At 40.7% G+C, this 24,048-nt stretch overlaps 1 protein-coding gene across 2 annotated transcripts in view; it reads right to left on the bottom strand.

Moving 5' to 3' along the window:
• The window catches only part of EXOC2 (exocyst complex component 2), a 205,997-nt gene that overhangs the window by 22,328 nt on the left and 159,621 nt on the right, over nucleotides 1-24,048 (bottom strand). For both annotated transcript variants that reach the window (XM_056521044.1, XM_056521045.1), the window contains 3 exons: nucleotides 4,488-4,543; nucleotides 3,604-3,726; nucleotides 3,271-3,332 (listed from right to left, as the gene is read on the bottom strand). In XM_056521044.1, the coding sequence (XP_056377019.1) occupies nucleotides 3,271-3,332; nucleotides 3,604-3,726; nucleotides 4,488-4,543 (241 nt within the window). The remainder of the gene's footprint in view (nucleotides 1-3,270; nucleotides 3,333-3,603; nucleotides 3,727-4,487; nucleotides 4,544-24,048) is intronic.

Below are 24,048 nucleotides of genomic sequence, written 5' to 3'. Positions count from 1 at the left end.
ACGTCCCATTGTATTTTCAGCTTACAATACCTTCATCACAAATCAGTCCACACCTGAGGACAGGATATGAGGATGGGATAAGAGGACAGGATATGAGGATGGTATATGAGGACGGTTTATGAGGACGGGATAGGAGGACGGGATATGAGGACAGGATATTAGGTCGAGATAGGAGGACAGGATAGGAGGTCGGGATATGAGGTTGAGATAGGAGGTCGGGATACGAGGACGGGATATGAGGTCGAGATATGAGGATGGGATAGGAGGTCAAGATATGAGGTTGAGATATGAGGACGGGATATGAGATTGGGATATGAGGTTGAGATATGAGGACAGGATATGGGGTTGGGATATGCCAAAAATATATGAGGACGGGATATGAAGTCAAAAGCTCCCAACAAGGATTAGGAAGGAAAAACCGGGCAACGCTGGGTACTCATCTAGTATTATATAAATACGGAAACGCTGGATCAATTTAAAACTGTTATTTTATTGGTTCCCCAATGTGCAACGTTTTGGCTGCATTAGACTAAAGCAGCTGAAGCGTTGCACGTTGGGGAACTAATAAAACAACAGCTTTGAATTAATCCAGAGTCTAAGGGGGAGATTTATCAAAACCTGTGCAGAGGGAAAGTTGCCCAGTTGCCCATAGCAACCAATCAGATTGCTTCTTTCCTTTTGCAGAGGCCTTGATAAAAATGAAAGAAGTGATCTGATTGGTTGCTATGGGCAACTGGGCAACTTTTCCTTTGCACAGGTTTTGATAAATCTCCCACTAAGTCTTTGGTGCTGTGACAGTGGAACTGTTTGCATTTGTAAATACACTGAACAGATAATACTAAAGAATGTAGAGGGACAAGCTACAGCAATATATTTGCTCCACTGTCTGTAGAAGACTAATGCCGTGAGACTAGAAGGGGGCAGCAAGTAGGAGACAACTGATTAGTCAGAGCACATAGGAAGCCCTCCAGCTTAACACCAGAAACAGCCAGCTATCAAAGCAGTGAACAATGAGCAATATGATGCAAATGACAAGAAAAGACACAACATTTTTCAGGTTATACACAACATTTCACAGGGCACAAAATTTGATACATATATGCAACTGCCTAAGGTGGGATTGTGATTTTTTTCCCGACAGCTACATTATATATATATATATATATATATATATATATATATATATATATATATATCTATATATATATACATATCTATCTATATCTATATATATATTTATATACAGTCATGGCCGTAAATGTTGGCACCTCTGAAATTGTTCAAGAAAATGAAGCATTTCTCACAGAAAAGGTTTGTAGTAACACGTTTTGCTATACACAGGTTTATTCCCATTGTGTGTATTGGAACTAAACTAAAAAAGGGAGGAAAAAAAGCAAATTGGACATAATTTCACACAAATCTTTCGCACCCTTTCAAAATTGTGGAAAAATAAGATTGTTTCAAGCATGTGTTGCTCCTTTAAACTCACCTGGGGCAAATAACAGGTGTGGGCAATATAAAACTCACACCTGAAAGCAGATAAAAAAGGAGAGAAGTTCACTTACTATTTGCAATGTGTGTCTGTGTGTGCCACACTAAGCATGGACAACAGAAAGAGAAGAGAAATGGACTTGAGAACCAAAATTGTGGAAAAATATCAACAATCTCAAGGTTACAAGTCCATCTCCAGGGATCTAGATTAGCCTTTGTCCACAGTACGCAACATTATCAAGAAGTTTGCAACCCATGGCAAAAATGTATGAAAGGTGTCAACGCAGGATAGTCCGGATGGTGGATAAGCAGCCCCAAACAAGTTCCAAAGATATTCAAGCTGTCCTGCAGGCTCAGTGTGGGCGAGAACTGTCAGTCGACATTTAAATAAAATTAAATGCTATGGCAGGAGACCCAGAAGGACCCCACTGCTGACACAGACATAAAAAAGCAAGACTACATTTAGCCAAAATGAACTTGAGTAAGCCAAAATCCTTCTGGGAAAACGTCTTGTGGACAAATGAGACCAAGATAGAGCTTTTTGGTAAAGCAGATCATTCTACTGTTTACCGAAAATGGAATGAGGCCTACAAAGAAAAGAACACAGTACCTACAGTGAAATATGGTGGAGGTTCAATGATGTTTTGGGGTTGTTCTGCTGCCTCTGGCATTGGGTGCCTTGAATGTGTGATTTTGGGTCGCACTGTCTAGCCCAGTGTCAGTAAGCTGGGTTTGCGTCCGAGATTTTGGGTCTTCCAGCAGGACAATGTCCCCAAACATACGTCAAAAAGCACCCAGAAATGGATGACAACAAAGCGCTGGAGAGTTCTGAAGTGGCCAGCAATGAGTTCAGATCTAAATCCCATTGAACACCTGTGTAGAGATCTTAAAATTGCTTTTGGAAAAAGGCGCCCTTCCCATAAGAGAGACCTGGAGAAGTTTGCAAAGGAAGAGTGGTCCAACATTACGGCTGAGAGGTGTAAGAAGCTTATTGATGGTTATAGGAAGCAACTGATTTCAGTTATTTTTTTCCAAAGGGTGTACAAGCAAATATTAAGTTAAAGGGGTAGTCCAGTGGTGAAAAACTTATCCCCTATCCTAAGGATAGGGGATAAGTTTGAGATCGCGGGGGGTCCGACCGCTGAGGCCCCCTGCGATCTCTCTGTACGGGGCCCCGGCTCTCCGCCGAGATAGCGGGTGTCGACCCCCGCACGAGGCGGCGGCCGACACGCCCCCTCAATACATCGCTATGGCAGAGCCGGAGATTGCCGAACGCAGCGCTTCGGCTCTGCCATAGACTTGTATTGAGGGGGCGTGTCGGCCGCCGCCTCGTGCGGAGGTCGACACGCCCCCTTCCAGCGGGCTGTCGGGGCTCCGTACAGGACATCGCGGGGGGCCCCAGGGGTCGGACCCCCCGCGATCTGCAACTTATCCCCTATCCTTAGGATAGGGGATAAGTTGCTCACCACTGAATCACCACTGGACTACTCCTTTAAGGGTGCCAATAATTTTGTCCAGCCCATTTTTAGAGTTTGGTGTGACATTATGTCCAATTTGCTTTTTTTCCTCCCTTTTTTGGTTTAGTTCCAATACACACAAAGGGAAAAAACATGTGTATAGCAAAACATGTGTTACTGCAATCCTTTTCTGTGAGAAATACTTCATTTTCTTGAAAAATTTTAAGGCTGCCAACATTTATGGCGATGACTGTATATATCAAAGTGTGGTTGTGTCTACTTGAAGTCAAATCAGCACAGGCTGAAAGACTGCCAAACTTACCTGATCTCATCAGTTAGATAAATAGATACAGCGTCTTTCAGTGCACAAATCTCAAGGCGTGCCTATCAAAATAAACCAAAATTTTACATTCGACCCACATATGGATTTAAAAACAAAAATGAATCCCTTATTAATGCTGATATCATAAACAAAAACCAATTACAGCTCTTCTGTGCTCAAATGTTACAACCTTATGATCATTTTAGTTTACTGTTCTAAATTGACTGCAAGTAAAGCATTACTGTAATATTATGTATATTGCACAATGCACTTCCAGAGGCCTAGTTATAAAACTATTATATCAGTAACAAGAATGTATTATAATGAACATACCTGTAAAGCACCATTCCTGCTGAACGAAGATACGCATTGCATGAGACGACAAAGCTCTTCTCCTACAGCTTCCACAATTCTTGACATTACTCTTGGGACTAGTTGTTTAGAAATAGAGAAGACCTGAAAACATCAATGTGAAAAAATGTATAATCAAATCACATTATAGATAATAAATGTCTGTTCACTAGGGGGCCCCACCGCTGGAACTCCCACAATCAATAGAATAGGGGTTTCAAACTATTTCCACTATCCCATCAATCAGCCGATGAATGAACATTTATTTACTTCTTGGCTGCCCTGGTTAAAACATCCTTAAAAGGGGTACTTCGGTGGAATTTTTTTTTTCTCAGATAAACTGGTGTCAGAAAGTTATACAGATTTGTAAATTACTTCTATATAAAAATCTTAACCTTTCCAATACTTATCAGCTGCTGTATGTTCCAGAGGAAGTTTTATAGTTCTTTTCAGTCTGACCACAGTGATCTTTACTGCCATCTCTGTCCCTGTTATGAACTGTCCAGAGTAAAAGTAAATCCTCACAGCAAACCTCTCCTGCTCTGGACAGTTCCTGACACGGACAGAGGTGGCAGCAGAGAGCACTGTGGTCAGATTGGAAAGAAATACACAACTTCCTGTGAAGAATACAGCAGCTAATAAGTACTGAAAAGGTTAAGATTTTTTATATAGAAGCAATTTACCAATATTTTTAACTTTCTGGCACCAGCTGATTTGAAAAAGTTTGTTTTCCACCAGTGTACCCCTTTAAGTATAGTCCTTTATCATACTGAAAACATAGAAGCCTACAGTCTGCCTGGGTGCTTTAATAATGAGATACTGTATATAGTCAGTAGAAGTCAGACATAAATCTGAAATATACTTACCTCTGCATGTACAACAATCATACTCACTAACGCTTCCTTTAAGTAATTTCTGACACCTAAGTGTATAAAGAGAACAAGAAGTTATTGGTACAGTACAAATTCCTTTTTCATTGTCAATCAATATGAAGTACAGTACTATCCAGTTAAGCTCCAGGATCCCAAAACTCAAAGGAAATGTGTCATCAGAAAATGACCTATTGTTTTGTTTAAATCAGGTATTTATGTTAACCTTTTTTTCTAATGATTATTATAATTTTCCATTTTGCTATCTATATTTTATAATAATCCTAGAAATCTTACAGTTTCCATTCTGGCCACTGGGGCTAAGACTAAGCTGAGACTTCCGGTTCTGTACAAATTTCCCAGGAATGCCTTTCTTCTTAAGAGAACAGTAAATGTGACACCAGTTGAGAGATAACACCTGATGCACCTCCATTCACAGGAGACATCTGCATCCACCCTCCCTGTAGAATAATTACTAAAAAGGTCTCCAATTCATCTGAATGGGAAAGGTCCTGTCGATTGCTGTCTGTGGTTCAGTAAAGCATATTACTAAATACTATTAAAAACATCTGAGGCAAGATGGCAGCCATCATAATAATGTACACAAAATGTAATTTTAAAAAATTACAATAAAAACATAGAAACAAGAATTATTGGAAAAAAACACAACAGGTTTTAGTATCTGCCTCTAATCGGTAAAAAAAAATGTAGGTGACACTTTACCTTTGAAGCAACCCTTAAAACCACAATATATGTGCAACAATTACTTAACAGTCATGTCTAATATTCTGTAGTCTGCGTTTAATATTTGCTCTCCAGGCAGTGACATTATAGTTGACATAGTTAGTATGGTCGAAAAAAGCCATACGTCCATCAAGTTCAACCAAGGAATTAAAGGGAAGGGATGTGATTATATTTCTGCATAAGCATTAGGGATTGACCGATATCGATTTTTTTAGGGCCGATACCGATGATCTGTGGCCTTTCAGGCCGATAGCCGATAATTTATACCGATATTCCGGTATAAGTTATCGGCTATTTCTCCACCCCCCGCGGCCCAGAAGAAGTGGCTGGGGCATTATCGGCAAGGTAATTGACGATACCGATAACGTTAAACATTAATGTTATTTTGTTTTAGGAATGTATCTAACCCTGTTTTAAAGCTTTCAACTGTTCCTGCTGTGACCAGTTCCTGAGGTAGACTGTTCCAAAAATACACAGTTCTTATGGTAAAGAAGGCATGTCGCCCCTTCAGACCAAACCTTTTCTTCTTCAGATGGAGGGAGTGACCCCTTGTCCTTTGAGGGGGTTTAACCTGGAACAGTTTTTCCCTATATTTTTTTGTATGGGCCATTTATATACTTATACAGTGCATAGTGAAAGTATTCGGCCCCATTGAACTTTGACCTTTTGCCACATTTCCGGCTTCAAAGATAAAGATATAAAACTGTAATTTTTTGTGAAGAATCAACAACAAGTGGGACACAATCATGAAGTGTAACGAAATGTATTGGACATTTCTAACTTTTTTAACAAATAAAAAACTGAAAAATTGGGCGTGAAAAATTATTCAGCCCCCTTAAGTTAATACTTTGTAGCGCCACCTTTTGCTACGATTACAGCTGTAAGTCGCTTGGGGTATGTCTCTATCAGTTTTGCACATCTAGAGACTGAAATTTTTGCCCATTCCTCCTTGCAAAACAGCTTGAGCTCAGTGAGGTTGGATGGAGAGTGTTTGTGAACAGCAGTTTTTAGTTCTTTCCATAGATTCTCGATTGGATTAAGGTCTGGACTTTGACTTTGCCATTCTAACACCTGGATATGTTTATTTGTGAACCATTTCATTGTAGATTTTGCTTTATGTTGTGGATCATTGTCTTGTTGGAAGACAAATCTCCGGCCCAGTCTCAGGTCTTTTGCAGACTCCATCAGGTTTTCTTCCAGAATGGTCCTGTATTTGGCTCCATCCATCTTCCCATCAATTTTAACCATCTTCCCTGTCCCTGCTGAAGAAAAGCAGGCCCCAACCATGATGCTGCAACCACCATGTTTGACAGTGGGGATGGTGTGTTCAGGGTGATGAGCTGTGTTGCTTTAACGCCAAAACATAACATTTTGCATTGTTGCCAAAAAGTTAGATTTTGGTTTCATCTGACCAGAGCACCTTCTTCCACATGTTTGGTGTGTCTCCCAGGTGGCTTGTGGCAAACTTTTAACAACACTTTTTATGGATATCTTTAAGAAATGGCTTTCTTCTTGCCACTCTTCCATAAAGGCCAGATTTGGGCAGTATACGACAGATTGTTGTCCTATGGACAGAGTCTCCCACCTCAGCTGTAGATCTCTGCAGTTCATCCAGAGTGATTATGGGCCTCTTGGCTGCATCTCTGATCAGTCTTCTCCTTGTATGAGCTGAAAGTTTAGAGGGACGGCCAGGTCTTCGTAGATTTGCAGTGGTCTGATACTCCTTCCATTTCAATATTATCGCTTGCACAGTGCTCCTTGGGATGTTTAAAGCTTGGGAAATCTTTTTGTATCCAAATCCGGCTTTAAACTTCTCCACAACAGTATCTCGGACCTGCCAGCTCTCTGCACTTTAAACGGACCTCTGAGACTATCACAGCGCAGGTGCATTTATACAGAGACTTGATTACACACAGGTGGATTCTATTTATCATCATTAGTCATTTAGGTCAACATTGGATCATTCAGAGATCCTCACTGAGCTTCTGGAGAAAGTTTGCTGCACTGAAAGTAAAGGGGCTGAATAATTTTGCAAGCCCAATTTTTCAGTTTTTTTATTTGTTAACAAAGTTTGAAATATCCAATAAATTTCATTCCACTTCATGATTGTGTCCCACTTGTTGTTGATTCTTCACAAAAAATTACAGACATTACTTTATGTTTGAAGCCTGAAATGTGGCAAAAGGTCAAAAAGTTCAAGGGGGCCGAATACATTCACTATGCACTGTATATGTTGATCATATCCCCCCCCCTTAAACGTCTCTTCTCAAGACTAAACAAATGTAATTATTTTAATCTTTCCTCATAGCTAAGATGTTCCATGGTCCATATTAGATTAGTACTTTAGTTTATGTGATACATTTGTATTTATGCACAGCAGCCAATCTGAAGAAGCAGAGCTACAGGAAGGTGGGGCAAGGCATCAGCCTAAACCAATTATAAGACAAGAGGTGTGCTTCAGACTACCTGAGATTTCCTGTAGGCACTGTAGTCAAACTGTAGTAACAGATCACAGCTAAGCTAAAAAGCCAGTAAGTACCAAGGAAAACAAATAGCAAGTTGATCTCCTGAAAGTCACCCTAAAACCCCACACAAACAAAAACGGACTTCCTAATGTGTATAAGGGTCATTCAATTCTCCTTAATGACAGATGTCGGGGAAGAGAGGGATTGGAAAAGTTGGATTTCAACAAGCTGGTCATTTGTCCACATTTAAAATAAACTGATGCAATTGAGGAGGCATGCATGTATATAATCAAACTGGAAAGAGGAGGCGATTGAAAATGTTTCATAGGGGAGATTCATCAAGAGCTGAGGAAAAGTTGACCAGCTGCCCAAAGCAACCAATCAGATTGCTTCTTCTATTTTTTAGAGACCTTTTAAAAAATGAAAGAAGCAATCTGATTGGTTGCGAACGGCAATTGCACCACTCTTCCTCCGCACAAGTTTTGATGAGTCTCCCCCATAGAGTCAGAATATGTACAACCTATTGTTACTTTATCATTACTGTTATTTTTTTAATAAGATAACATACCAAGACAACATATGTCACACAGTATAACAGTGTCAACAGGCTGGAATGGAATTAACAACACAAATGTTTAATTTCCCTGCAGCGTCACCACAGGGCAAATGAAGCATTACACATTTCCTGCTGAAATCAATGTGCTGTCTGTGTAATACAGGGATATGCCAGGTTCTCCAGTCTAAGAGACAATCTATATAGACGCTCTCTGGTGTAAACCAGACACTCCATTTAACCCCACTATATATTCCAGACCAGGCTGCATTTTAAAATATTTAACATTTCCCTTACACTGACAAACACACAGGGGGAGATGTATCAATCCTTGAGCAGAGAAACTGGAGCAGTTGCCCATAGCAACCAGATTCCAGTTTTCCGAGGCCTTTTTTAGGATAAATGTTGTATCCTTTGCACAAGGTTTAATAACTGTCATCCACAGTTGTTCAATTTTAATGTTTTTTTTGCAACATGAATACAGTGTCATGCGTGGTTGGCCAAGTGTAAATTTGTTTACATAATTTGGATGGATTACTATTATTATCCAAACGTTCTACATAGAGGCAGCAGTGTTTTTATGCACAGCATTCATGTCACTTAAAGGCGGATCAGAGCTCCTGTAATGCACCTCTACTTCATGCTTGGGGTTACCTCAGACATTTCTGTACTCTCACGGGTTTCAAGCAGGACAGTCTGAGCAGACTTGTGGGCACGTTTTAAAGAAGTTCATTAATACAAACACTTTCACATTAACAAAAAGTATCTGCATACTCTCCAACAAAGCATAACGTTTAGTCATTGAAAAACAAAGTAACATGTACAATGTGCATTCGATTGTATTTATTTCAGGACAGTTCTTTTAAAGAAATGTAACTTATATGACCTTTTTTCTTTTAAGTCTTTTATGGGTAAGTTGCATGTGAGTTGCAGATCTCTATATTGTCTGTCAGTGTTTCCCAAATAGGGAGCCTACAGCTGTTGCTAAACTGCAACTCCCAAAGGCTGTGCAGGCATGCTGGGAGTTGTAGTTTTGAAACAGCTGGAGGCACACTGTCATTTTCTGGTTTACAGAGTGAACTGAATAAGGCCCTGTTTAGTGTTCCATTATTTTCCATTTCTCTTTGTCAGTAACACTAGCACAGGATGGTGTATTATTTTATTCACTGAGGAGTACCTTTCATTTTAAAGAGGACTCTGGAAAAATGAGTACTGCATATACTCGAGTATAAGCAGAGTTTTTCAGCACGAGTTTTCATGCTGAAAACGCCCCCCTCGGCTTATACTCGAGTGAACTCTCCACCTGTCAATCCTTTCTCAGTGGTCTTCAACCTGCGGACCTCCAGATGTTGCAAAACTACAACTCCCAGCATGCCCAGACAGTCATCGGCTGTCCGGGCATGCTGGGAGTTGTAGTTTTGAAACACCTGGAGGTCTGCAGGTTGAAGACCACTGCGGCCTTCGTCATTATCCAGACCCCCCCATTTAGTTTTCTACTCACCTCCCCTCAGTGAGAAGGAAGGGTGAGTTAGTCCGGGCCATCTATGCTGCAGGGACCGTCCGGTGGGGTGGGTTAGTCGTTCCGGGCTGTCCATCTTCACCGGGAGGCCCTCTTCTCCGGTCCGGGCCCGGCCTCGGACTAGTGACGTTGCCTTGACGACGATGCACAGGGACATCCGTCCCTGCACATGAACGTCCCCGTGCGTCGTCATCAAGGCAACATCACTAGTCCGGGGCCGGGCCCGGAGCGGAGAAGAGGGCCTCCCGGTGAAGATGGACAGCCCAGAACGACTAACCCTCCCCACCAATGGCTGTTCGGGCATGCTGGGAGTTGTAGTTTTGCAACATCTGGAGGTCCGCAGGTTGAAGACCACTGATGAAGGGATTGACAGGCGGTGATGATGAAGGGGGGAAATGATGACAGTGGTCTGGATGATGACAGGCGATGATGATGACAGGCGGTGATGATGAAGGGGGGATGATGACAGGGTGATGATGAAGGGGGGGATGATGACAGGGTGATGATGAGGGGGGGATGATGACGAAGGGGTGATGATGAAGGGGTGATGATGATGGGGGTGTTAATGACAGGGGTCTGGATGATGACATGGGGGGATGATTTATTTCCCACCCTAGGCTTATAGTCGAGTCAATAACTTTTCCTGGGTTTTTGGGGTGAAATTGGGGGCCTCGGCTTATATTCAGGTCGGCTTATACTCGAGTATATACGGTAACCTGAACATGGCTATAAGGGTGAAGGGCTGATCCCATACCTGTACAGCATGATTGTGACTGTAGCAGGGGAGAGGGGCGGGGGGCATATTTAATAAAGGGGGCATGGCAGCATGCTTAGGAGATCCTGTGGAGGTCCTCACCGATCGACAAAACAAAGGAGCACAATTGGTAAGCTGACGGCTGTGGGCCCTTCTTTCTGATTGGCTTTGCTGGACTCTCCTCAGCCAGAAAGCCAAGCGTGTTCATTTCCTATAGATCTGTACACCATGGGGGGAGATTTATCAAAATCTGTCCAAAGGAAAAGTTGCTGAATTGCCCATAGCAACCAATCAGATCGCTTCTTTCATTTTTAAAGAGGCCTGTAAAAAAATGAAAGAAGCGATCTGATTGGTTGCTATGGGCAACTCAGCAACTTTTCCTCTGGACAGGTTTTGAAAAATCTCCCCCCATGAGGAAAGAAAGAAATGGGCACAGAGCACAGGTTAGGGATTCTGTTCCTTTGTTTTAGTGATTAATGGAACCCTTTGTAAGACACGACTAAAGCTTTTATGATACATTACCATTATAAAAAAAACTTAAAAAAACAAAAACTGAGACTCATCATAATTTAATGGGATGTGTCAGGATCTGGAAAATAAAAAAGTATTACTCCAGTATAAACAGAATTTTATAGAATTACTGTTTACATCTATATGTGTTGAGATGTCACTAAACACAAAAACTACTGGTTTTGCAAATATTTTTTTTAGCAAAATTTCTCAGACATGCAGTTGTCATACTCTTTAACCCAGCAGGCAGTTACTATATCTTTGCTTTCCTAACAGATTCCACTTCACCATGGATAATTTCAGATGGAGATATTTCCACTAAACTTAGTACAAATCTTTTTGAATATGTCAGATACTACTAGTACGGTTTGTGCATGTCCCGATACCAACAATCTTTGCAGCCAAAGAGTAACGTGATCAGGAGATGTACCCGAAGCCCCATGCAAGTCTATGGGTCTACCAGTACAACTCTGGACCGTGTTATTCATCCTGTCATCGGTCCAATATCATGATAAAGTATGATTTAACTGTTCAGCAGGCACCTGCAGAAAAAGTCAGTGTGGGGGCTGTGGGGAGGGGACAGAGTGGGTGGGGTAAAGATTTATTGTAGACTGAGAGAAGAGTGAGGGGGGAGAGAATACATCAATGCAGGGGGCAGAGAGGGGACATGGCAGCGATGGAGTGCAGGGAGGACAAGCAGCCTATCACTGCAGCGGCTTCAGAATACTGGGAAAGGTGGATGTATGCAGTATGTATGCAACACAGCTTTGCCAGTCTCCTGAACAGATTATGTGTTTGGTGAAGCACAGATCAGTTGATTGGACAGGATTTGAAAAGACAAACCACTATGTATATAAGGTCTCACAGCTGACAATGCATATCAGAGCAAAACAATTTTTGCTGCACTTAAAGTTCCCAAGAGCACAAGTTGCCTTCACAATTCTTAAATGGAAGATGCTTGGACAAAACAGGACTCTTTCTAGAAGGGCCTTGGTAAGAGAGGTGATAAAGAACCAAATGGTCACTCTTGCTGAGCTGCATAGATCATGTGTGCAGATGGCAATCCACAATCTAGGCTTTCTGTCCAGAAAGAAGCCTATTTTCAGCAAAATGTGGTAATATAAAAAAAAAAAGAAAAAGACCGCAAACGGCGCCTCGTGTATTACCCTTTAGAGTAGGTATGGAGAAGTAAAGCCCTTTAAAAGTGGCTGCTCACCTTGGAGAAGGAGAAATAGGGCATATCACCTCAATCAGAGGTATAAAGGTGGAGCAGGCTGCTCAGCCGGAGGGTCCGCAGGAGGCAGGTGAACCTGTCCTGTTGAAGCATGCGAAGAGGTAGAGAAAGAAGGACCAACGATTTTCCAGGCGCTGCTAGCTCAAAAACACCGGAGGCATGAGTTATAGATGAAAGATCCTGGCAGGGATCATATTTATTAAAAAAAAACAAAAGTACAGATAACGCGTTTCGAGGGTAAACCCCTCTTCCTCAGATCAGCATCTGCCTCCGGTGTTTTTGAGCTAGCAGCGCCTGGAAAATCGTTGGTCCTTCTTTCTCTACCTCTTCGCATTTTCAGCAAAAGACCCATTAAAGCCCTTCTGGAGTTTGCCAAAAGGTACCTCAGGGACTACTAGACTGTGAGAAAGAAGATTTCCTGGTCTAAGGAAACCAAAATTGAACTTTTGGCCTCAATTCTAAGCACTGTCTAGATGAAATCAGGAACTGCTATTCATCTGTTTAAAGGAGTACTCCTGTGTCCCAGCATTCTGAACATTTTGTTCAGAACACTTGGAGCGGGTGGCCGTGATCGTGACATCAGGCCACAGCCCTGGGGGTGTGATGTCACGCCACGAGGGGCGTGGCCATGATGTCACGACCACTGCCGCCAGAACCCAGCATTCTAAACAAATGCTGTGTGAGATCGCGATCAGACCCCGCGATCAGATATCTTATCCCCTATCCTTTGGATAGGGTATAAGATGTCTAGCAGCGGAGTACTAGTGGGCCATGGTGGTGACAGCATAATGCTGTAGGGGTGCTTTTCGGGTGGTAGCAACAGGGAGCCTGGTCTGAGTTTAGGAAAAGTTAATGGAGCAAAGTACAGAGATGTTGTTAAATCCACTGGTGCCACAAAGTTATACAGATTAGTAAATTACTAGGGATGGACCGATTATCGGTATGGCCGATATTATCGGCCGATAATAAAGATTTTGGTCATTATCGGTATCGGCAATTACCTTGCCGATAAGCCGATAATGCATATTGACTTTAACGTAATCACGCTACAGCAAGATATGAAAGTGTGTATTTACAGCGCGACCCATCAAAGAAACATTGCTAATACTATAAGTAATTGCTTACCTTTTGAGGAACTAGTTGTTTGCTATTTAATAAAGTTCATGATTTTTTATTAATGCCATTTTTATTGCTTTTATTTAATCCCTTAAGGACCACGGGTTTTTCCGCTTTTGCACAAATTTTTTTCCTCATCACCTTCTGAAAATCAGAACACTTTCAATTGTGCACCTACAGTTTATTTTTTGTGCCACGTTTGTACTTTGCAATGACATCAATCATTTCACCACAAAATTTACGGCATACCAAGAAAAAAAATATATTTGTTGGGGAAAATGTAAAAAAAAAAAAAAAAAGCCATTTTGCACTTTTTGGTAAAAATGACACCATATATTTATTCTGTAGGTCCATACGGTTACAATGACACCCAATTTATATAGGTTTTCTTTATTTCACTACTTAAAAAAAATTATAACTCCATGCACAATAATTAGTACGTTTAAAATTAGCATCTTCTGACCCCTATAACTTTTTTATTTTTCCGTATACGGGATAGTATGAGGGCTAATTTTTTGCACCGTGATCTGAAGTTTTTATTGGTACCATGATTGTTTTGATCTGACTTTTTGATCACTTTTTATAATTTTTTTAGGGTATACAAAGTGACCAAAAATGCGCATATACGGTGTCCTCTGCAAGGCCCTTGCATTGGACATAACATAACAATTTAAATAAAAGCAATAAAAATGGCATTTATAAAAAAAAAAATCATGAACTTGATTAAATAGCAAACAACTAGTTCCTCAAAAGGTAAGAAATTACTTATAGTATTAGCAATGTCTCTTTGATGGGTCGCGCTGTAGATACACACTTTCGTATCTTGCTGTAGCGTGATTACGTTAAAGTCAATATGCAGCGCTGCAAGTACACTCTTTTTGTCCCCCACTATAGTGTGATTGCCCTATAGGTTAATAGGTGGAAATTAAGTAGCAGAGTTTACTAGAGATGTTGTGACTGTGTGTCTGATGGTCCATCTCTGATGTAGATGGCTCGGGCTTTTCTTTAAATTGTCTGTTATGTCCAATGCAAGGGCCCTGCAGAGGACACCGTAGCATAATTATTAACCAATAAATCATTTTAGACCACATCTGACTTGTTCTACTGTATATCTTTTCCTTTATTCCTTTTCTATTCTCAACCTAGTAGGACTGTATAGTATTGTTGTTTTTTTAAGTAGGTTTACACCATTTATTTAGCTTAGTGAACAAATGTTGCTTAAAGTCATGCTTTACGCCAAAACATGGCATACACAATTCGAGAAATATGGGTCACTGTGTCTATTTCATGAAATGACAGCACGGTCAGGAAAGCATTCACAATATCAGAACATGCAGAAGGGAGATTCCAAGAGGTAAGAGAAGTAGGGTGTGAGGGATTGTATTGATATCACTTTACAGAAAATGGGTTGTGCAATTGAACCAAGCGTCTAGGGCATCTATTTATTTTAGGATTACCAGGCAGTATTTACTAACCCAAGTTGCATATTTTGGAACAACTTGTGTCAAACTTCTACTTATTTATGCAACTTTTTTTTAAGTGACAATAAAAGGGGAGGGGCTTAGCCTCCTGTGGAACAACAGATTTAACATAAGTAGTGCCACAAATTGGTGTTATGGCACAAATGCCCATAACTGGCGTAGATTTGCTCTTCTCGCACAGACAATTAAAAGATGTGCACCATTTAACAAATTCAACATATTTTACTCAGGAGTACTTTGTATACAGACCAGAACTAACTTGCACTATTAAAATTGTATATCCAATGCTCCTCAGCTTTGTGCACTTCCTTAGGCTAAGTTTACATTGCTGTGTGGTCTGTACGGCTCTTTTTTGCACCAAACGACCCAAAACGGGTCAGTGTACAATTGACACCACATGGTCTCAGCGGATCACATTGACTTGAATGGGGGGTTTGCTGGGGATCAGGTCGTTTACCAGAGATTAGCGGGGGGAAATAGTGCATGTACTATTTGTTCCTTTGCTAAACTCCCATAGTCCTGACGGACTGGCCGCCGGAGCTGCATATAACAAGGTTAAAAGGCAGTGTAAAAGAGGCCTTATGCTTACATAGCTCTTCAATGGATTTCTAGAAAACAAGAACAGCAGGGGTGTAAGCTGCCAAAACTCTACCAATTTTAGACTAAAATTAGAAAACTCCTCATAATGCTGTGCAACTTGGCATATGTCCCTTTGTCTGCAAACATGTATTTATAGTGTGTAGTCTATGCAACAATTCCTGTTATGCAATTTCGCATAAAGTCTAGTGGATATTTAGCAAGAAAGCCCATAATACAAAATGAGTTCATTTCCCACATCTACATGTGTTGGCCACAGTTATATTATGGTTTTCATATTGGTTCAGCCTAACCGAAATGTAAGAAGATTAAAGTGCTGCACATCTTACACAACAGTTCTCAGGGCTTGCAAACAGCTAGAAATCCCTAACCTTTAAAAGCAAGATATTCACCAGGTGGTCAGCAACTCTACCTGTTTATCATGATGTCACGTCTGAGTGAAGTGCCCCCACCCACACATCCCAGCAATTCGCCTACTTGTCTGTGTCAGTGCGGGATTTCCCCAGGCCTGAAATAATAAGAATAACAACTCTGCTATTTGCTCCATTTCTCTGTTCCAGGAAACTGTAACTAATAGCAAATCCAATAAGCAGAAAGGGAAGATCTATAATGGAGAAAACTTACACTAAGCAGCAGCAGACTCCTTGCTTTCTTCTCTATAATACAAAAGGAAACAACATAGTTGTGGCTAGGAAGTGGCGTGCATTAGCTGCAAAACATTGATTCACTATTTGCCACTGTAAATTAGAATAAAAGAAAGGTGTATATTGGTGATGTCAGGAGTTACGGGACATTATATCACAGTGTGCTTTCAGTAAGCCTGATGAAGCTGCGCATGCGCAGCGAAACGCGTTGCATTCAATAAATCCATTGATTTTACTTGGCTGTCTGATGGTTCCTCTCTGCGCCAGACAAACTCCTGACTCCCTGGTCATTCGCTTTTGATTCAGTAAACCATTGTGATTGACATAACTTTTTACTAATACCATTTCTAACTGTAAAGTAAAAGCCCATAGCTATTGTCCTTAACAATTAGGTTACTAGTATAGGCTGTGGTCCCTTTTTACAGTAATATCATCTATACTGTGAAAAGCATAAATGATCCAAGAGGAGAAAAACCTATGTAAGTAGTTACAATAAGTCTTTATACATATCTTGTATCTGTTTTAAACCTTTAGAAATATATTTTAAATATTGGAGTTTTAAGGAACACCTGTTAAAGGGGTATTCCAGGAAAAAAAAAATTTATATATCAACTGGCTCCAGAAAGTTAAACAGATTTGTATATTACTTCTATTAAAAAATCTTACTCCTTCCAATAATTATCAGCTGCTGAAGTTGAGTTGTTCTTTTCTGTCTGGCAACAGTGCTCTCTGCTGACATTTCTGCTTGTCTCGGGAACTGCACAGAGTAGAAGAGGTTTGCTATGGGGATTTGCTTCTACTCTGGACAGCTCCCAAGACACGTGTCATCAGAGAGCACTTAGACAGAAAAGAGCAACTCAACTTCAGCAGCTCATAAGTACTGAAAGGATTAAGATTTTTTTAATACAAGTTATTTACAAATCTGTTTAACTTTCTGGAGCCAGTTGAAAAAACTTTATAAAGTTTTTTCCTGGAGTCCAGTGGTTAAAAACTTATCCCCTATCCTAAGGATAGGGGATAAGTTTGAGATCGCGGGGGGTCCGACCGCTGGGGCCCCCTGCGATCTCTCTGTACGGGGCCAGGCTCTCCAGCCAGATAGCGGGTGTCGACCTCCGCACGAAGCGGCGGCCGACACGCCCCCTCAATACATCTCTATGGCAGAGCCGGAGATTGCTGAAGGCAGCGCTTCGGCTCTGCCATAGAGTTGTATTGAGGGGGCGTGTCGGCTGCCGCTTCGTGCGGAGGTCGACAAGCCCCCTTCCCGCGGGCTGTCGGGGCTCCGTACAGGAGATTGCAGGGGGCCCCAGTGGTCGGACCCCCCCACGATCTCAAACTTATCCCCTATCCTTAGGATAGGGGATAAGTTGTTCACCACTGGACTACTCCTTTAAGTCTACTATGCTGTATTATCTAACATATGGAGAGAGTAAATGGTGCTAAGGGCTGGTCTATCTAGGTTTTATTGTATTTTATGGTGCATTTATTTATATTCATAAAAAAATGCTTGCTCCAAGTTAAGCATCTTCTGTTGAACAAAAACATGGACAGCTTTCAATGTATTAATGTGTATAGAGCTCATTCACCCCTGTAGGTATCCTATCCTTCTGTAGGGGCATGGCCGTATTTATTGCTCATGAGGCCCTAGGCATTGCGACTGAATACACCCCATTAGGGTGATTTCACAGGTGAAAAACAGCATGTGTTACTTGTGGATTTTGTTGCAGATTTAGCGTGGATCTCACCCTGATATACAGCACAATCACTAATCCACAACATATAGATCATGCTGTGGCTGCAAATCTGCAGGTACGTTTCATAGGCATTCAACCAAAAGGGGAAAATCTTTTTTTCTCCAGGCCACATCATGGCAGCAGAAGCTACATAAAAGTATTTATCATTTTTGTTTCTAAATGAAGTTCTGCCTCCCTCAACACTGCTGCCCTAGGCACAGGCCTATGGATACCTAATGTAAAATACAGCCCCGTTAAGGGGTAGCATATGTCTGTTTTTGCAGATAATCAGGAAATGGACATAAATAAAGAACATTTACATGTAAAAGGGATCTCTTATGGTACCTACATACACGTTTGTCAAAGCCTATATTTATGGGCATGTTATGATCGGTCTCAGTTTATAGATATTTGCTTCATTTATCATTACAGATGATAGATGTGTTTTTGTATTTTCAGAGGCACATAGAAAAAGGTTTAGAAAGGGTTGATGCAGTGTCCAGACCCAGGTGCACAGAACACTATCACACAACCGTGTTGCAGAAGCAGTAGTATCTGCACTCTAGGTAGGATAAAAACCAACGCGTTTCATTAACGTCTTTTTCGAGGAATTGAAAAAGAAGTTAACGAAACGTGTTTGTTTTTACCCATTATTTTTGTAGTCCACCGGACATTTTAACTTTGTACAAATAAAGCTGGAAGTTTTTTTTTTTTTATCCTACCTAGAGTTTTGCATCATCTCCGTTCAGGAGTTTTCTCTCTGGATACTACTGTCTTTGTACTTTTACTTAGATCATTTCAGCAGTGACTCTACAAGAGGATGTGCAAAAGTTGTATGGTCCCTTTCAATCTTTACGTCTGTACGTAGCTTCCAGACAATAATGTTTAACCAGTAGATTTTATTTTAACCCCTTAAGGACGCAGGACGTAAATGTACGTCCTGGTGAGGTGGTACTTAACGCACCAGGACGTACATTTACGTCCTGTGCATAACCGCGGGCATCGGAGCGATGCCCGTGTCATGCGCGGCTGATCCCGGCTGCTGATCGCAGCCAGGGACCCGCCGGCAATGGCCGACGCCCGCGATCTCGCGGGCGTCCGCCATTAACCCCTCAGGTGCCGGGATCAATACAGATCCCGGCATCTGCGACAGTTCGCGATTTAAATGAACGATCGGATCGCCCGCAGCGCTGCTGCGGGGATCCAATCATTCAGGACGCCGGACGGAGGTCCCCTCTCCTTCCTCCGTCCGGCTCCCGGCGTCTCCTGCTCTGGTCTGTGATCGAGCAGACCAGAGGAGGAGATGACCGATAATACTGATCTGTTCTATGTCCTATACATAGAACAGATCAGTATTAGCAATCATGGTATTGCTATGAATAGTCCCCTATGGGGACTACTCAAGTGTAAAAAAAAATGTAAAAAAATGTAAAAGTAAAAAAAAAGTGAAAAATCCCCTCCCCCAATAAAAAAGTAAAACGTCCGTTTTTTCCTATTTTACCCCCAAAAAGCGTAAAAAACATTTTTTATAGACATATTTGGTATCGCCGCGTGCGTAAATGTCCGAACTATTAGAATAAAATGTTAATGATCTCGTACGGTGAACGGCGTGAACTAAAAAAAAAAAAAAGTCCAAAATTCCTACTTTTTTAACCCCTTAAGGACCAAGGACGTACCGGTACGTCCTTGGTCCTGCTCTTCTGATATAACGCGGGGTTACACAGTAACCCCGCGTCATATCATGGCGGGCCCGGCGTCATAGTGAAGCCGGGACCCGCCTCTAATAGCGCGCAGCGCCGATCGCGGCGCCGCGCGCTATTAACCCTTTAGCCGCGCGCTCAAAGCTGAGCCGCGCGGCTAAAAGTGAAAGTGAAAGTTCCCGGCTAGCTCAGTCGGGCTGTTCGGGATAGCCGCGGCTAATCGCGGCATCCCGAACAGCTGACAGGACAGCGGGAGGGCCCCTTCCTGCCTCCTCGCTGTCCGATCGCCGAATGACTGCTCAGTGCCTGAGATCCAGGCATGAGCAGTCATCCGGCAGAATCGTTGATCACTGGTTTCTTATGAGAAACCAGTGATCAACATAGAAGATCAGTGTGTGCAGTGTTATAGGTCCCTATGGGACCTATAACACTGCAAAAAAAAAGTGAAAAAAAAAAGTGAATAAAGATCATTTAACTCCTCCCCTATTAAAAGTTTGAATCACCCCCCTTTTCCAATAAAAAAAAAAACACAGTGTAAATAAAAATAAAAATAAACATATGTGGTATCACCGTGTGCGGAAATGTCCGAATTATAAAAATATATCATTAATTAAACCGCTCGGTCAATGGCGTGCGTGCAAAAAAATTCCAAAGTCCAAAATAGTGCATTTTTGGTCACTTTTTATATCATTTAAAAATGGATAAAAAGTGATAAATAAGTCCTATCAATGCAAAAATGGTACCGTTAAAAACTTCAGATCACGGCGCAAAAAATGAGCCCTCATACCGCCCCATACACGGAAAAATAAAAAAGTTATAGGGGTCAGAAGATGACAATTTTAAACGTATTAATTTTCCTGCATGTAGTTATGATTTTTTCCAGAAGTCCGACAAAATCAAACCTATATAAGTAGGGTATCATTTTAATCGTATGGACCTACAGAATACATATCAGGTGTCATTTTTACCGAAAAATGTACTACGTAGAAACGGAAGCCCCCAAAAGTTACAAAACAGCGTTTTTTTTTCAATTTTGTCGCACAATGATTTTTTTTCCCGCTTCACCATAGATTTTTGGGCAAAATGACTGACGTCATTACAAATTAGAATTGGTGGCGCAAAAAATAAGCCATCATATGGATTTTTAGGTGTAAATTTGAAAGAGTTATGATTTTTTAAAGGCAAGGAGCAAAAAACGAAAATGCAAAAACGGAAAAACCTCCGGTCCTTAAGGGGTTAATACATTTTATTTTAAAAAAAATTATAAAAAATTTATTAAAACTTTTTTATATGCAAATGTGGTATCAAAAAAAAGTACAGATCATGGTGCAAAAAATGAGCCCCCATACCGCCACTTATACGGAAAAATTAAAAAGTTAGAGGTCATCAAAATAAAGGGATTATAAACGTACTAATTTGGTTTAAAAGTTTGTGATTTTTTTTAAGCGCAACAATAATATAAAAGTATGTAATAATGGGTATCATTTTAATCGTATTGACCCTCAGAATAAAGAACACGTCATTTTTACCATAAATTGTACGGCGTGAAAACAAAACCTTCCAAAATTAGCAAAATTGCGTTTTTCGTTTTAATTTCCCCACAAAAATAGTGTTTTTTGGTTGCGCCATACATTTTATGATATAATGAGTGATGTCATTACAAAGGACAACTGGTCGCGCAAAAAACAAGCCCTCATACTAGTCTGTGGATGAAAATATAAAAGAGTTATGATTTTTAGAAGGCGAGGAGGAAAAAATGAAAACGTAAAAATTAAATTGTCTGAGTCCTTAAGGCCAAAATGGGCTGAGTCCTTAAGGGGTTAATAAGGCATCTTGGTCTGAAGGATTGACTCCGGCTGATCGATAATGCTCTTAAATTACTCTAAATTCCCTTTACAGCAATGTTCAGAAAGTACAAGCGGTACTTCGAGAAGCTATAGAAGTTTCATTCACGTTTCATTCATTTTTTATGCACAATTTTGGAAACCTTTTTGGAACATGCCCACATCTTTAACCACACGTCCTGTTTTTCATCTTTACAAATTGTCTATTAGAGCTTGCGCTAAAATTAGAATCAAAGGGTGATATAAATAAAGTAGGTACTTTTTGAGGTGAAGAGCAGATAAGTAAAGTCACTTATTTTCCAAAACATTATCATGATGTGCACCTTTTCCAATTCCTCAATTTATTGTAAACGCTATCATTTGTAAGAAACAGAAGCAAACAGATGAGCATGCGACACACTGACATTTACATAGTCTGCTGCAGATGTGTCCACAGGTCCATGATGGAAATGTATCAGAAATGAAAAATCTATAGCATGTTTTCTTTTCTGATAGAGTTTAATGTCTTCTATGCATTATGCAAGAATAATGGATGCGTGCTATATAGTGATCATGGCACGTTAGTGGAAGAGATGCTCTCTGGTGTGAATATCCACTCTGACTGATAAACGGGTTAACTCATTGGAGTGGTCACTTAATTTAACCCTTCATGCCCTAAAGGGGAATTTGAAGAGGGCTTGTTGTACACAGAAGATAGCCCACAGAGTAGAGTAACTTGTAATGCTGGAATGTACTTCTTTTATATACAGTGCCTTGCATAAGTAATCCCCCCTTGAACTTCTTACCCATTTTGGTACTGTTACAAACTGGAATTTAAATAAACTGAAATAGACTTTGACCATTTGCATATAGGTGCAAAACACCTTTTATTGTGACACAAGCAATAATGAGAACATTAAAGGGGTACTCCGGTGGAATTTTTATTTTATTTTTTTTAAATCAACTGGTGCCAGAAAGTGATACAGATTTGTAAATTACTTTTACTATTTAAAAATCTTAATCCTGCTGTATGCTCCACAGGAAGTTCTTTTCTTTTCAAATTTCTGTCCAGTCCGACCACAGTGATCTCTACTGACACCTATGTCTGTGTCAGGAACTGTCCAGAGCAGGATAGGATTTCAATGGGGGTTTGCTGCTGCTCTGGACAGTTCCTGACACAGACAGATGTCAGCAGAGAGCACTGTAGTCAGACAGAAATTAAATTCAAAAAGAAAAGAACTTCCTGTGGAGCATACAGCAGCTGATAAGTACTGGAAGGATTAAGATTTTTAAATAGAAGTCATTTACAAATCTGTTTCACTTTCTGGCATCAGTTGATTTAACAAAAAAAATTTTCCACTGGAATACTCCTTTTAAAGTTGACATCTGTTGGAGTCAATACTTGGTAGAATAAATTTTTACTTTTTAACCCTTTGACGCAAAACACAGTTTATAAACGGTGCTGTGGCATGGCAGGGTTATGAAGCGAGCTCAGGAACTGAGCTCGCATCATACCTGAACGGTCCCGGCTGCTATCTGCGTCCGATCGCCGAATGGCTGCTCTGTGCCTGAGATCAAGGCAGGAGCAGTCAAGTGGTGATAACACTGATCAATGCTATGCTATGGCAATGCATTGATCAGTGCCTGCAATCTGTACAATGCATGTTATAGTCCCGATGGGAGCTATAACATTGCAAAAAAAAGTGAAAAAAAGTTAATAAAGATGATTTAACCCTTTCCCTAATAAAAGTTTGAATCACCCCCCTTTTTCCATTTAAAAAAAAACAAAACTGTGTAAATAAAAATAAACATATGTGGTATCGCCGAGTGCGTAAATGTCCGAACTATAAAAATATATAGTTAATTAAACCGCACGACCAATGGCGTATGCGCAAAAAAAATTCCAAAGTTACATTTTTTAAATAAAAAGTGATCAAAAAGTCTGATCAAAATAAAAATGGTACCGATAAAAACTTCAGATTACGCAAAAAATGAGCACTCATACCGCCCCGTACGCACAAGTAGGGTATCATTTTAATTGTATGGATTAATAAAGGTAAGAATAAAAGTAAGGTGTAATTTTAACCGAAATATGTACTGCGTAGAAACAGCAGGCCCCAAAAGTTACAAAATGGCATTTTTTCTTCAATTTTGCTGCACAATGATTTTTTTGGGGGGTTTCGCCATAGATTTTTGGGTAAAATGACGATCGGAGGAAAAAACGAAAGTGCAGGAACAGAAAAACGCTATGTCCTTAAGGGGATAAGGTATGTCTCTACCAGATTTGCACACATAGGGATGGAAATGTGTGTCTATTCTTATTGATAAAAAAAAAAAAAAAACTGACGTGCAGTCATACTGAATGGAGAAATTTTCAAGTCTTGCCATAGATTTTCAGATTTAGGTCTGGGCTTTGACAGAGCCATTTTAGGACATTAACATACTTTGATCTAAACCATTCCATTGTAGCTCTGGCAGTATGGCTTATAGATGAAGATAGGGAAAGGGCAACACTCGAGTGATAATGGCGTGCTCGTAGACCCAGAAATTCCAAGGTAAAAAGTAAGATGTCCTGGCACAAGCTGTTTAAATGCTTTTTTTGGGCTTCCCCCTTTATCAATTGCATCAATATGCAACTGGTAAAGGTGGAAACCTAAATGCCTTTGCTTTGCGGATGTAAATAAAATC

Source organism: Hyla sarda, chromosome 5 (assembly GCF_029499605.1).
Source record: "Hyla sarda isolate aHylSar1 chromosome 5, aHylSar1.hap1, whole genome shotgun sequence".
Taxonomy (NCBI): Eukaryota; Metazoa; Chordata; class Amphibia; order Anura; family Hylidae; genus Hyla; species Hyla sarda.
Note: the sequence above shows the minus strand (reverse complement) of the source record. Positions and strands in the feature narration are given on the sequence as shown.